At 35.6% G+C, this 15,965-nt stretch overlaps 1 protein-coding gene across 2 annotated transcripts; it reads left to right on the top strand.

Moving 5' to 3' along the window:
- Nucleotides 1-1,525: 1,525 nt before the first annotated feature.
- On the top strand, nucleotides 1,526-11,009 carry LOC125656943 (heat shock 70 kDa protein 12A-like). Of its 2 annotated transcripts, none has more exons than XM_048887560.2 (5): nucleotides 1,526-1,584; nucleotides 6,639-6,980; nucleotides 7,100-7,318; nucleotides 7,618-7,777; nucleotides 8,779-11,009. In XM_048887560.2, exons 2-5 carry the CDS (start codon nucleotides 6,657-6,659, stop codon nucleotides 9,840-9,842), a joined length of 1,767 nt encoding a protein of 588 aa, XP_048743517.2. In that variant the 5' UTR covers nucleotides 1,526-1,584; nucleotides 6,639-6,656; the 3' UTR covers nucleotides 9,843-11,009. The 2 variants fall into 2 exon arrangements, with proteins under 2 accessions (XP_048743517.2, XP_048743516.2); XM_048887559.2 differs by having other exon boundaries at nucleotides 1,527-1,584; nucleotides 6,598-6,980.
- Nucleotides 11,010-15,965: the final 4,956 nt, after the last annotated feature.

Genomic DNA, 15,965 nt, shown 5'->3' on the forward strand with positions numbered 1-15,965 from the left:
CTCCTCCTAGGCACCCAATTTCACCTCTGGTTTGTCCAGGGGTCTGTGTTTACGCAACTCTGTTTTGTATTGCTTATGAAAGGTGAATATAATGAACAGTGTTCAATCTCATAACTCCTATTAGCAATACAAAATAGAAAGTCGGCAAATTATAGGAGTTATGAGATTGATCACTGTTTGTCTTCACATTTCATCTATACACATATACTTTACCATGTTTGTTCCCACTTATTTTGCTTTTTCAAATAAATGTATTGCTCATAGATAAAATGATTGATTGATTGTATATTGTTTAACGTTCCTCTCGAGAATTAATCACTCATATAGAGACGTCACCTTTACCGGTGAAGAGAAATTTCGACCTTACGGTCTTTGAGCACGGAGGGATCTTTACTGTGTCAAATCAACCTTTCACCACTTCCCCAAAAATATTTTTTGTGGGACAAATAGTGAACACCATTTGCGGGCTGCATGTAACTTTGCATGTTGTTTAATTAGCATCATTGACTATTTTAAAAAAAACACTCATTTTAATATACATGTACATGATTGGGTAATTAAAAAGGCATGCACTAAATTGAAATTGTTTAGCATAGAGATATCTATTGTGTGGAGATGCTCAGCTTAAAATCAGTGGTGAAATTTTAAAAATCAAAAGAGTGCAGCAAGACACAACATACATTGTCCGCTCTCGGCGGGTGTGACGAGACAATAGGATATGCTTGCTCCTACTACATGCAGACACTTCAACCCACCTCTGATCTTTCCAGGTATCCCCGTTTGCGCTGTTACCGATTTTGTATTTTTTTTATAGCGCTTATGAGATTGATCATTGTTTGCTATTTACAACTTTTTCAACCATAGAGAGGTTGCAACTTCTGTAAATAATCTACTCTAGATTTACTACAGCAGGTGTGTTTCCGATTTAATAAGAAATCGAGATTATTGATCAATGTCATATTTTTCATACCACTGCATATGTGAAAGGCTATCCTTAATTAACCAAATAGTTTCTCAAAATTAACGCCTTGAAAAGATATTGGAAAATGTCATTCCCTAGAGCTGATGAGCTTCAACTTATTGTAATGGTATTGGTCATCAATAATAATATTTTCTGGGTACCGACAAGCATTCCAATTTGCTTAGGACAAAACATAAGTATTTCATAGATCCTAATTTTAATTTACATTGCTATTTGACTCGACATTGATGAGAGAACGTTAAATACCGTCAGCAGATACAAACGCAAAATAAACAAACCATACCATGTCATTAAATTGTTAGTAATTTAAAATAAACAACATTCCAGTAAACAAATCTGAGGTATGCCAGATTTTATTTCAAGCGTTTCTGGGGGTTTTATCGCCATTAACTACATTATAATATTCATCGAATGCAAATCTAGTACTGATGGAATGTTATTCGTCAACTGAGATTAACACGATATGTTGGTGTAGATAAAAAAAAAATGGGTTAATATTGTTTGTGAGCCGACAAGTTTTGATAAGAAGGTTAGGTAGATTACATTTGGGTTTTCCCTGGTGTATACTAAGGAGGATACGTCTATATTAGAAGGTGTAGCTGGTGAGTAAATGTACAACTCTCGCAATAAATCAATTGTAAAATGATGTGAAAATCTAAGAGTAAACTACACGTAGACATTTGAAGCATTGTACCGGTTGAGGATGTTTGATTACTTGACGAATTGCTCCGCAGTTGTAGCATTTATATAGTAGAATGTATTCAAAAATATGTCAATTCTCTGATTACTGCAAGTCATTTTGGTAGATTAACGATTGAGGATGTTTTTGGGGATGTGACATCGTGATTAAGGAGTAATTTCTTTTACTTTCTTCATATTATTCCGCCCTCTATTTGATTTAGTGAATGGTGCTCTCTGAAGGTTGAATTATACAAATGTTTGAGATTTGAGAATTTAATGATTGTGATGCTAAAAAAAAAACACTGATAGGTCGAGAGATTAAGGTGTAAATATAGGTTCTCGAAAATATGGATATACATCTTAAAATCAACAAAGTTTGTTTTGCATGGCTTGATGTGGGTAACAAAAAAGTGAATATATGACGAACAGGAATCAATATCGCAAGTCCTATAAAGATTACAAGATTAATAGGTCAAGCAATGAGTGTTTTGCACTGTCTCTCTTAAGTAACACAACCATGTAGCAAACTTTTTTGTCTTAAAGGGCAAATCATAATTTGTATTTTTCCGCACTAGAATTACTTCTTATCAATATGGATGGCCAGGAAGCTATAAACAATTTCAAATCATCGATGAAATCTAGCATTTCTTTTATTTCAGTCTTAGGCTTAGGCTCATGGAAATGGCAGTGGTTAGGAATAAACAATACTTTATCCACTGTGGATACATCAGTCATACAATTTTCATTTTGTTTCTTTAATGTTTCATGTCTCATTCGAGAATGGACAACTGAAACATCAGAGTTCATCAGCTAGAAATGTGGATGCTCAAACGCATAGTTTTCAAGGCCGTAACAGCGAGAGTTTTTTGCCGTGTCAAAGCTTGTTGTGAAAAATGAACACATCACTTCTTAAACAGACACAGGCTACTGACAAATAAGTTGATACCACAGGGGTTTCAACAGACTAGTTAAAGTAAATACTTAGCAAAATATGTTATCGTTATAATTAATTCATTTCCAATTCAAACTATTATTAGGTTGAAAGCCGAAGGTAACGAACAGTGATCAATCTTATAATTCCTATAAGCAATACAAAATAGATAGTCGGACAAACACGGACCCCTGGACACACCAGAGGTGGGATCTGGTGCATTGGAGGAGTAAGCATCCCCTGTCGACGGTCACACCCGCCGCGAGCCCTATATCCTGATCAGGTAAACGGAGTTATCCATAGTCAAAATCAGTGTGCCAAGAACAGCCTAACAATCGGTATGAAGTTGTTTGATATACTCCGTACCAATTGTTAGACCTATCTCTACATGCCAATTTTGACAACCGATTGTTACGTTTACCTGGTCATGATATCTTGTAATATTAGGATCCTTGTTTGCTGTAATCTTTTATATTCTGTATAACATTTATTACATTGATTACTCTTATATATCTTCATTTCTACATCCAAGATATGATAGTCTGTTTGAATCCCAAAATCTCCCTTTCAAAATATATTATTACAATATGCAACTCCCTTACACGATTCGAAAAATAACTCAAAACATATATGTTATTCTTAAGGATGTGTAAGGTGTCGATGACGTTGATTTTAGAAGAAAAAGTTTTGTGACTTCAAATTTACTGAAAGTTCTGTTGCATCTGAAGTTTCTTCTTCACATCTGTGACCCCGTACTGGGTCTTTGTAAGGTTTTTTTTTATGAACTTTTGATATGGTAACAAAATTTCTAAACAGCTGCTTCTTCAATAAATGAAACACGGAAATATTCATATCTTGTCATCAGTCACCCGAACGTTACTTTTTTAAACACCATTCTGATTCTACGCCCAGTACCCTGAATTGATATCAAAAAGATGCTTGAGTTCCTCACTGACATATACCTACGTTGTCGTCGGTAATCAATTCAATGGGATTTCCATGGACACGAATTCTACTATTTTATTATCTGACCTATATAGAGGTAGGTTTTATTTAAAAGCTTCTACTTGAGAAGTAGTCTCTTGCTGTGACCTTCTACTCACCATTCAGATACATGGACGACGTTTTATATATTAACAATAGTCATTTTCATTACACACACACACACACACACACACACACACACACACACACACACACATATATATATATATATATATATATATATATATATATATATATATTAGGGCTGTGCGGTGCACCGAAAATTTCGGTGCACCGCGATTCATACCATTCGATTCGATGCACCGATTACAAATTCCGGATTTCGGTTCGGTTCGGTTTAGATTTTACTTACACCAAAACAACAAATATGGCGTCCGAGTGATGTTGAAAACATGTGGTTTTTTATGCAACGGAGATTTAAATCACTACTGTGTTAAGAGTTAGCATTTTCACCACTCAGATACCAACAGAATATGGTCCGTAAGATCATTGCAGTTTATCTTTACATGACATATAGCATTTCTGTCAGTGGTGGAGTGAAATCAACATCGTAGGTAATGACACAGATTTGACAGTTAACATGAGAGAAGTAAATCAATAAAGGAGAGATATTCAAAGACTCTCAATTGATAGAATTGTTGAATTTTTGCATATCAATGAAAACAATATCATATACATTTTAGATTCACTATAGATTTGTTTAATAATCCAAAACTTATGCAGCACATTAATATAACAAATTTTGATAGACTGTCAGTGTTTTCTTTTTTCTATCAAAGTTATAAAATGTCATTATGAATAGATATGATGTTTACAAATGACAACATATAGTTATATAACTTGAATTAAATCAAATCAAATATGCTACTCATTAAAATTGTTAATTTTTTTGGTGTCATTAGATAAATTGGACCTAACATGAACCGAATCGAAAATAACCGAACCGTGCTGTTCTGAATCGTAACCGAACCGAATCGAGCTAACCCTGAATCGTCCCAGCCCTAATATATATATATATCCAAGTGACCTCGAAATAAAAAGACTTGACAAAGGCTTCAACATCTGCTTCATACTCAGCTATTTTACTTTTATGGCATACGGGATATCTTCAGCTTCTCCATCATTAGTTTCCCATATTTATGCAGCAATGTTTAGCGTCACCTGCATATGGTGTTTATGTCTCTTAACTGATTCGATACGCAAAAGTATGTTCTGTGTATAATCAGTTTTTACACCAAGGCAGTCTACTGACCAATAAGTTGATGTTACAGGGGTTTAACCGGTCTCATTTAAGGTCAGCATTTCGCAAATTACATTGTCGTTACAACGATCTAATTTACCAATACAACTTGTCATTGGGCCAAATAATGTCTGACGTGTTTCATAGCAATTGTTAAGCTGTTCTTTAGATCACTCTGTTTACCTGACCCAGATATAGGGTTCATGTTTAATGTGATGCTTACTCCTTTGAACACCTCATTCCAACCTAGGTATGTCCCGACTCTGCGTTTGCCCTACACGTACTGATGAGAGATCTTGAATAATTTCTTCTTTTGAAAGGGAATTGTGAGGTTAAGCTGGATAACCAAAGCCAATTTCTTCAATAATGAAGTTGCAATAATGATCTTTATGAGCCTCACCAACAAAGGCAATCTTGTTAAAAGCTTTATTAACTCTGACCAGTATATATTCTTCATGAAACATAATGTTTTTCGTCACTATGGTTTACTAAACACGGAAGGATAAATAGTATGCATTCCATTTAACTCTACTAAAGAAAATATGTAATTCTGAAGATATAATGATATATAATAACATGTTGTACATGCAAATAAAATAACATCGAACAAATAATTTGAAAAATGCTGGCTTGAAACGCAACATTAGAAACCCCTGAAACATCGCGATTGTATTTCGTAGTAGCTAACCTCAGTTTAAAGATTGATAATATGCAGAATACATTTTCGCGTGTCGAATTAGTTGGAAGATATATACGCAATTTGCAGGTGATAATGGAATATTGCTACATAGATAAGGAAATTTGAAGACGGAGGCACTGGAGCTATTTCGTTTGCCAAAATGTTAAATTGTTAATTTGCCATTAACGTTTGTATTCAGTAAGATATTCAAATAAAAAAAAACGACTCTATGGTGTCCTTTATATTGAGTGAATATATCAAGTCATCCTGTAACTAAAATAGATATTGCTAATATATGAAACATAGTTGATTTACTAGTATCTAAATATCGAGTTGAAGACTGCATCAAGAATTTCATCTTCGTATATACAGTATTTTGTATCAACCCTCCATCTTGAAAAACCAAAAACATGTCAGCGAAGAAAATGTGTGTACATGTGAATTCCAACAGATTTTTTGAAATAGAACATAACTATTGTCATTATGGAACTTCAGCAGTCTACGTGTGTAGAATCAGAAAGGTTTCGGCAGAAATTTATTAACGCATAATTACAAGATATGAATATCTTCAAGTTCCATTAGCGGTAGCGGCTATCCATGATATCAAGATATAGGGCTCATGGCGGATGCGACCGGTCGAAAGGGGATGCTTACTCCTCCTAGGCACCTGATCCCACCTCTTGTGTGTGCAGGGGTCCGTGTTTGCCCAATTTTCTATGTTGTATTCCTTATAGGAGTTTCGAAATTGATTACTGGGTTGTTTTTTTTGCATTTCACCAAGTGAACAGTCTTTTATTGCTCGCGGGGAATGTGGATCATGTGAAGTGTTGCTGTTGAATTCGGCAAAGTTTTATGATTCAAGATTTACTAGAATTTCTTTAGAATTCTTCTTCAAATTTCAATTTGACTTACTCCACTCCTTGCATGCTTGGCAGAATACTTTTGATATATCTTCTATCAGAACAACTGGAAAATAATTCTTGAAATGACATGTACATTTCTGTGGGTTGGCATTGTAACACCTCTTCATGATTGATTGATCAAACACATTAACAATTCATCACAATTTCTGACTACAGAATTAAATTGATTTTATAACGCAAGTATTGTGATATATTAGGCTGGAATAGAATCGAAAATGTTAACCTTGGCACAGATGCCAAAGGATGCATCACTATTCGTCGCTGCAATAGACTTTGGAACAACATATTCTGGATATACCTTTTCGTCAAGAGATGATTTTACCAGAGATCCGACAAAGGCGTATCTAAAAGAATGGGTCGACCCATCCAGTAACATGCTGTACAACAAGACATCTACATGCATTCTGTTTACCAAGGAAAGGAAATTTAGCCATTTTGGCTTTGAAGCTGAATACAAATACAGTGACCTAATGGAGGACAACAATCATAAGGAATGGTACTTTTTCAGAAGATTCAAGATGTGTTTATATGCTATGAAGGTATGTTTTCTAAACACCAATTCAAGTCAAAATTGATACATATTTGGACATCAAGAGATAGTGACGTTTTGTTACACACTTGTATGTTGATAAAATGGTTTTGGTTTCTTTCATTTTAGTCCAGTATCAACAATGTTGTCATTTACGATGAAACTGGGAAACCCATGCCAGCTATGACTATCTTCGCTGAGTCAATTAGATATTTAAAAGATCATTTACTTGAAGAATGTCGATTACAGGATACGGATATCAAACTAGATGATTTTAAATGGGTCATCACTGTTCCTGCTATATGGTCTGATCCGGCAAAAGCTTTTATGCGTTCAGCGGCAGTTAAGGTATATTCTGCAACATGTTGAGCATGTGGTGTAATATGAACAACCATGAAAAATATCCTTGAAATAAGCGACTACTTTTCATTAATTAACATTTTGCCTTTAGTATGATATACTGCTAAAATACATTAATACATCATCACAATTTCTTAGTGCATGATTTTATAGTATTTGATAATATAAAACATAGTATTACGTGTCCTCCTATACACATGATCGCTCCTCTGTCGTTTCCAAAATATATTCAAATTTTATATTACAGCATTATGAGATCATTGTTCGCTAGCTTCACTTTTCATTAGGCTGGGATTAATTCGGAGAAACTCACCATTGCTCTGGAACCAGAAGCAGCCGCATTATTCGTCAAACGCCTAATCGTTGATAAACGAGTTGATAGGAAAAACGAAGAAAGAGTTCGAACATTTGTTTCCGGATCCAAGTACATTGTTGTCGACGCAGGAGGTACATGTAACATTAAATGCTCTCGCATATACTTTAATCATTTGATAAAGAAAATTCTGTTAGTTGTGTTTGTATAATGTAGTAGTTCCTGTACATTGTACCATTTGTATAATGATCATTTGACCAGCATATATGTAACAGCTCTAATCTGTATCCACAAAACTCAATGAAAGGAGAAGATAACGAACAGTGATCAATGAAAGGTTAAGATAACAACCAATGATCAATGAAAGGTGAAGATAACGAACAATGATCAATGAAAGAAGATAACGAACAGTGATCAATGAAGGTGAAGATAACGATCAGTGATCAATCTCATAATTCATATAAACAATACAAAATAAAGTTAGGCAAACACCAGTCCCTGGGAATACCGGTGGCATCAACTGCCTAGGAGGAGTAAGCAGCCCCTCTCATAACTCCTATAAGGAATACAAGTCAAATAGTTGGGGAAACACGAATTCCTGGATATACCAGAAGGGAAATCAGGTGCCTATGGGGAGTAAGCATCCCATGTTGCCCGGTTGACAGGGGATGCTTACTCCTCCTAGGCACCTGATTTCACCTCTGGTGTATCTAGGGTTCCTTGTTTGCCAAACTATTGTGTATTACTTACAATGCAAAATAGAGAGTCACACCGGTCGTGACTCCTATATCTTGATCAGGTATACGGATTCATCCATAGTCAAAATCCGTGTGCCAAGAACGGTCTAGCAATCGGTATAAAGCACGTCATACAGCATTTGAGCCAAAGATAGGTTGTAACGGCAAACTATATCGGTATAATGATTATATGATTTGCGAAATACTGACGTTAAACGAGACTGTTGAAACCCCTGCACCATTAACTTGTCATAGTGTTACCTATTATGATTGTCATCAAAATTGGACATTTTATTGATAAATTCTAAATTGTATATCATGTAATCGTTTGTATAAAACATTACTCCCAAAGATATATCAGACTGCTATGAATTATTCTCATTTCAATTCCTGTGTAGGCGGAACAATTGACATAACTGCGCATGAAGTTCTGGAAGACGGTCGCGTTAAAGAACTTATAAAAGCCACTGGTGGGGACTGGGGAGGCACGAATGTCGACGAAAGCTACTTAGAGTTTATCAAATATATCATTGGTGATGCTGTCACCGAAAAAATACTACAAAGTCAATCTAACATTTTCTTTGAAACCTGCAGAGACTTTGAAATTGCAAAACGCACAATCAAACCGAATTCAGATACGAAGTTTACAGCTAGAATCCCATCAGGACTTGGTGTAATATTTGAATCAGTTTATTCTGGAAAATGTTTAAAATCTATCAAAACTGTTTCGATGAAAAACAAAGGACAAGTGGATGTCACATTTACCCTCGACAAGATAAGATTGGCATCAAAGGATGCTGCAAGCTTCTTCATTGACTCAATATCGAACATAATTATTCATTTATCAAAACTGTTAGACCAGGAAGCAGGAAAAGGAATAGCCACTATAATTCTTGTCGGTGGTTATGCAGAGTCTCCAGTATTCACCAATGCCATCAAGTCAAAATTTCCTCAGATGCGTACTATCATACCACAGGAGGCAGCGTGGTCCGTTTTGCGTGGTGCCGTCATTTTCGGTCATGACGCAAGTTTTATCAAACAAAGGTTGAGCAAATTTACATACGGCATACGTATACGTAATATTTTTGATCCCTCGGTGCACGATGAAAAATACAAATATGAAGAAGATGGAGAGGTGTTGTGTAGTTCACTTTTTAGTAAGCTCGTAGAGATTGATCAGTTGGTCACAGTGGGTGAATACCAAAAGGAGAAGAATTATCGTTTACCTAAAATTAGAGCCAGAGGTGATATAGGCCTTTATTCCAGTACCTCCGATGATCCGAAATACATTGACGAAGACGGGTGTTCTTTCATAGGAAACATTCTATCCCCCGGACATAAATTTCTTCTCAATGAAGATATTAAAATAAATATGTGCTTTGGTGAAACAGAAATCAAATTTGAAGCGTACCAACCGAAAAGTCAATTGACGGCTACGTATTATTTAGAGTATCAAAACTAAAACGGTTTTGCTGAGCAGACAAGTATAACTTACGAAAGATTTACTTAACTCTCTCTCTCTCTCTCTCTCTCTCTCTCTCTCTCATTTCCTTGAATAAACTCACATTTGGTACATACATTATTCGCTCTTTAATTATCATTGATATCTATAATATTTATTTGTAATATATTTTACTGCATCACGTACGTGCGGTTTGAGTTATCTGATATACAACATATTATTAATTGATAAACATATATTATCATACTTTATAAGATGTTGTATTATTCTCACACTTTATAAGATGTTGTATATCAGAACACAGATATACTTACATTCCAGATACCTGTTTCTAAACTACCATTGATGATATATCTAGTTCACCAGTTCAACCGAAAACAAGATACTTGTATCCATAAGGAAAATCCATACTCCAACTATAGGGGATATTACGTATTAGAGTACATCATACTTTTAAACACGCATATTCATACATTTAAATCGTACTACAATGGGGAAATATCCTTAAATATAAAATAATGCAAATAATATACTTTATATACTGATAAGAAACATGTACTGATGCAAATTGTTGAAGATTAGGCAGATACATGTATGCTGCAATTCATATCTGATATGTGTCTATGGATTCCTGAATTAAGAGCGGTGGCAATGCACTTGCAAAATGTAACATCCCATCGGTACACATAATAGTATACAACAGTCATAAGCAAGATAACGTATGTGTATGCATGTGTCCCATGTTATAACTAGACAAAAATGCATGGCTTTTACCTAGATAGTCCGGTATTTTCGTACTTATAGGAATTGCACATAAAAAAAAATCTTTATTAAACATCTTGTATCCATGTAAACAGAGATTTACAATAGTTTTAAAATATTTGTTTTCTCAAGTTACTACATTTTTGTTTTTAGTTTAATTGAAGGTTTTGCTAGCACATATCTTTATTTATTTAAGGACCAAGCACATTGATATGTATCATCTTAATCTAATTTACCTCAGGCAGTAACATGTCAATATATATTACGCGCTTTAGAGATGTAGTACATTTTTATCTCTGACCTCAAGATAAATATGAATGGACTGTGCATCTTTGTCACTATATATTATGTATGATGGTAATGCAACTTATATAATTCTAGACACTAAAGATTTGCCTCAACTTACCACTGGATTATGTCGCCTAACTCATTTTAAAAATCATGCTTAAGTAACAAATCTTTGTACATTACCTGCATCATTTTTAATGAAATCTTTAAAATTGAACATATAGTGTTGATATGTTCTAAATGGGCTTCCGTACTATAAACGGAAAATCATAATCAGGACTTTTTTATTTCGTTATTACGACTTTCTGAAGTCGTAATTGTCAGATTATTGACTCTAATGTCATGTAATCACGAGATATTCTCATTATTACAACTTTTTATCTCGTTTCTACGAAAAGGTGAAGATAAGGAACAGTGATCAATCTCATAACTCGCAATACAAAATAGATAGTTGGGCAGACACACCAGAGGTGGATCAGGTGCCTAGAAGGAGTAAGCATCCCCTGTCGACCGGTCACACCTGTCGTGAGCCCTATATCCTGTTCAGGTAAACGGAGTTATCCGCAGTCAAAATCAGTGTGCCAAGAACGGCTTAACAACTTTCTGAAGTCGTAAATCCGACTTCTGTTCCCTTGTTATTACGACTAACTATGTCGACTTTAATGTCACCAATTTGTCCTCACTAGGCCTCCGTAGTATCTTGATTACCTGGGATACCTATTTTCGGTTCTTTTAAACTTCCTTTAAAGAAGAATATGTTTCCATACTAGTGACTGGTAAGTATTTAAAGATCTTTTTCAACACATATGGTACACAATGTACATTATCCATTTATTACCATTCTTGAAATTCACAGTCAAATGGAGTTTTACGAAGAGCCTTACTTTTACAATCGACGATTGACTTTTATAATATAAAGGGGCCAACTCCAAATCGAAATCCAAAAAAAAATTGGGAGTGGTATTTGCAAAATTCACAGACTTTACCGCATTCAGATGTTGTATATATTGTGTAACGTCCCACTCGATAATTGTCACTCATATGGCAAACCTAAGGCGTTAAAATAGGTAGTGATTGCTCCTTCGCCAAACGCTCGGCATTTACAAGTGAGAATTACGGATCATTCAAGTATGACCTTAAAAATGGAAGTCCCGTGCAGCGGGTGCGTTAGCACGATAAAGATCCCTTACTACTCCGGCGCTGAGTGCTAAACATAGGCAGGGTCTACATTTGTGGTGCTTTATGAGTGAAAAATCCAGGAAGGGACGTAAAAGCAACCAATCAATCATATGGAGACGCCACTATTGCTGGTGAAGGGCGGCAAAATGTAAACCTATGCTCGGCGCTTACGGTCTTTGAGCAGGAATGGATCTTTATCATGTCACACCTGTTGTGACATGGGAACTCGGTTTTTCCGGTCTTATCCGAAGGATCGCCCTATTTAGTCGCCTCTTACGACAAGCAAGGGGTATTGCAGAGAACCTATTCTAACCCGGATATCCACGGGGTACGGCATTTCTAGAGGACAAGCACATATCAAATGTTTATATCGATGATTTATAGAATACATGTATACTAGTATACTAGGGAGTAATCGATTTTCATGACCAATTTTCATGAGTCATTACCACAAACATTGTTGATTCTACTGTGTATATTGATATACCTGTATACGTATACATGTATACAATTACACATCATTTATTGGTTGTCTTCACATTTAAACCTAGATGTTCCACAAGAAAGAGAGGGAAACAAGGACGTAGCATTTTTTTCAAAATGAGAGGGTGGGCTAAAAAATTCTTCTCGACAAGCCTACCCCCTCAACGTTTGGTCAAGTATAGAGCTGCCGTTCAAAGGTATGTGTGAGTGGGTGGGGTTGCTTTGTTCCTGTGGGAGCCAGAATCCAAAGATGTGAAGTATAGAGAACGTTTAATCTTTCAGGGCTGATGACACATTATTTAGAAATGTCAGGATAACTTGAGGTCGTCTACTTACATTGTGCGCGCTGTGTAATACTTATGATATACAGTACAACTTAAAACCACTCTTTCTTTTTATGGCAATTTTCTGGGTCCCTTCATGCATTTCTCAGCTCGTCATTCGCAGTTAATAAATTAAATGTATATTTGAGTATCGATGAATTTAACTTAATGAAATGTTAAAACGAGTAGTGCATTGTGAAAGTGTCGAACAAATGTAGAAAAAATAAGAGTTGCTAAAGAGTTTACAATACTCTTGTAATAAACATAATTTTCGGTTTTTGTGTTTTTACTGAAGCAGTCTGTATATTCATTTCGGTCTAATTTCTGTAGTTGGAGTTGATCCGTTTAAATTGTAAAATCAGCCGGCGACTGTAAAAGTAAGCCTCTTCGTGTAAAACTTATACGGTACCAATTTTGATGCACCAGATGCTCATTTCGACAAATAATGTCTCTTCAGTGGTGCTCAACCGAAATGTTTGAAATCCGAAATTACTATGACGTTTTGGATCTAAATATAGCCAAAAACAGACTGTTGAATTGAATAAATGACAATATCTTCAGAGAAATCGTAGTTTTTATCTTATACAGGACCTATACTTTGTGAAGGAAGAGTCGTTACTTTTACATTACATTTTTACAATACGTTGCGTATGATCATGTTTTTTTAAAAAATCGAGACAGGTTACTGACAAACAAGTTGATGTTACAGGAGCTTCAACAGTCTCGTTAAAAATCACCATTTCGGAAATTCTATGGTAGTTATAACGATTTAGTTTACCAATACAATCTGTCATTGGATCAAATATGTTCTGACGTGTTTTATACCAATTGTTAGACTGTTCTTTACACACTGATTTTGAGTACGGATTACTCCGTTTACCTGATCAAGATAAAGGACGCAAGGCAGGTGTGACCGGTCGACAGGCGATGCTTACTCCTCTTAGGCATCTGATCCCACCTGTGGTATATCCAGGGATCTTAATGCTGTCCAACAAGACGTCCACATGCGTTCTCTTTACCGAGGGAACATGTTTTAGCAACTTTGGCTTAAATGCTGAAGCAAATTACCTTGAATTGATGAGGCAGAAAAATATAAAGAATGGTACTTTTTCAGAAGATTCCAAATGTGTTAGTATGCTCTGAAGGTATGTAATCACTATAATGTTCCTGTACAATTACAGACCTTGAAACGTACTACTACACTAATAATCCTAAATGGTTTGGAAACAGGCGGTTTTGATTATAGAAAACGAACACTGAACAGTTTGAACATATCGTGTTCGGCGAGAACGCAACAGTTCAGATTGACAACGGAACGCTTTGAGCAACGATGGGTACACACTATTTGGCCTCTAGCAAAGATAAAAAATGTGCTATTGATATCTATGGTATCTACAATTTTATTAACGATATTGATGACATAGACCTTGTAGAGTCACACTATCAAAGTAATAATTACTTGGCATCCGTCATTAGTGAGGTCATTAGAATATCTGACGAGTTTTTGAATCATGTAATTCGTGAGGATGATGAAAATGTGAAGATAACGAAGAGTGATCAATTTTCATGATATAATACTTAAAAGCTGCAAGAAAAATTGAACAATGCAAATCCCCTAGATAAGATAGTTTCCTGAATGAACCTACATGTATCTTATCAACGTTATATATTTTCCCATGTCAGCTTACTTTTAAAATCATTAACATTATATATGAACGTTGATTTGTCCCTGAAGAATGGTTGATTGGTTCAGTTGATCCCATGTAGAAAAATAAAGGCGATGCCATGATGCCCTAGAATTACTGTCCAATAATACTACCAGTTTGTTTAGGGAAAGTGTTCAATTGCCTTTTAAATAACAGATTGGAAGCTTTTGCAAATGATATTAATTTACCTAAATAGAATCAAGCGGGCTAAAATATTCTAAACTAGATAACATGCTGACATTGCATTTTCTATAAAAGGCACTGATGCAAAGGATTGATTGATTGATTGATTGCATCTTGCTTAATGTCTTGCTCGAGAAATTTCAACTCATATAGAGACGTAACCAAGACCGGTGAAGGGTTTCAAAGCTAGGCCTATGCTCGGCGCTTACGGTCATTGAGCAGTGAGGGTTCTTTAGCGTGCCACACCTGCTGTGACACGGGACATCCGTTTTTAAGGTCATTTCCGAGGACCCGTGACATTCACACCTAATACCGAACGTTTGGTGATGGAACTGTCACTACCTGTTTTAACGACTTGGGTCTGTCGCGGCAGGGATTCGAATCCCGGCCTTCCGCATGCAGGGCGAACCGCAAAGGAAGAAACATATATGTGCCTTCGTTGATTTAAAAAAAAACAACATTTCATACTGTATGGCAAAATGGTCAATGGACTGAATTGCACAAAAATATAATAAGCGGAAAATGTTTTCAATTACTCAAAATATTAACACATATTTCAGCTTGTCTGTAAATATGTGTCTTTATCTAAGCATTATTTGCGATAGTATTTGAATCAACGTATGATTTATTTTTGTATATATATAATAATAGTAAGCCTATATCTGTTATGTTTCAATCCGGAAACTTTGTTCCGGAATTATAACTCATCATTCGACAATTACGCATCCCAAATTCTTTCTTCTCCATTCAGCATCCAACGAAGACGGTCGGTCAAAATTTGGGGAATATTTTTTTTAAATACCCACCCAAGCCACTCCCCTTTTTCAAAAGAGTTTGAGTTCAGGTTTTCTGCTGCTAGCCTTTTATCTTTTCAGGTACAGCATTATTGATAGCATCCATGCATTTCACATAGTCATAGTGGTATGAATTTAGTGGTCGTCAATGAGCGGTGTGAGGCCAAATCGTCACCTTCAAGTTGGTTGTGAAAATATATGTTGACTGTTGATGATGGTTGAATGTTGATTTGACAGTTTAATTTCATTTTAAGAAAATAATTAAGAGTTGAACACTTGTGTGGTGTATGTGTCGGTAGCATGATTCAGATCAATCCAGCATGTTACTTGCCCTTTCTGTCGACGAATAATATGTTGTTGTTGGGGTGATCCCTGTTGTTCGGCAACCCCACAGTTGTTGTTTCT

This window comes from Ostrea edulis, chromosome 7, assembly GCF_947568905.1.
Source record: "Ostrea edulis chromosome 7, xbOstEdul1.1, whole genome shotgun sequence".
In the NCBI taxonomy this organism is placed as follows: Eukaryota; Metazoa; Mollusca; class Bivalvia; order Ostreida; family Ostreidae; genus Ostrea; species Ostrea edulis.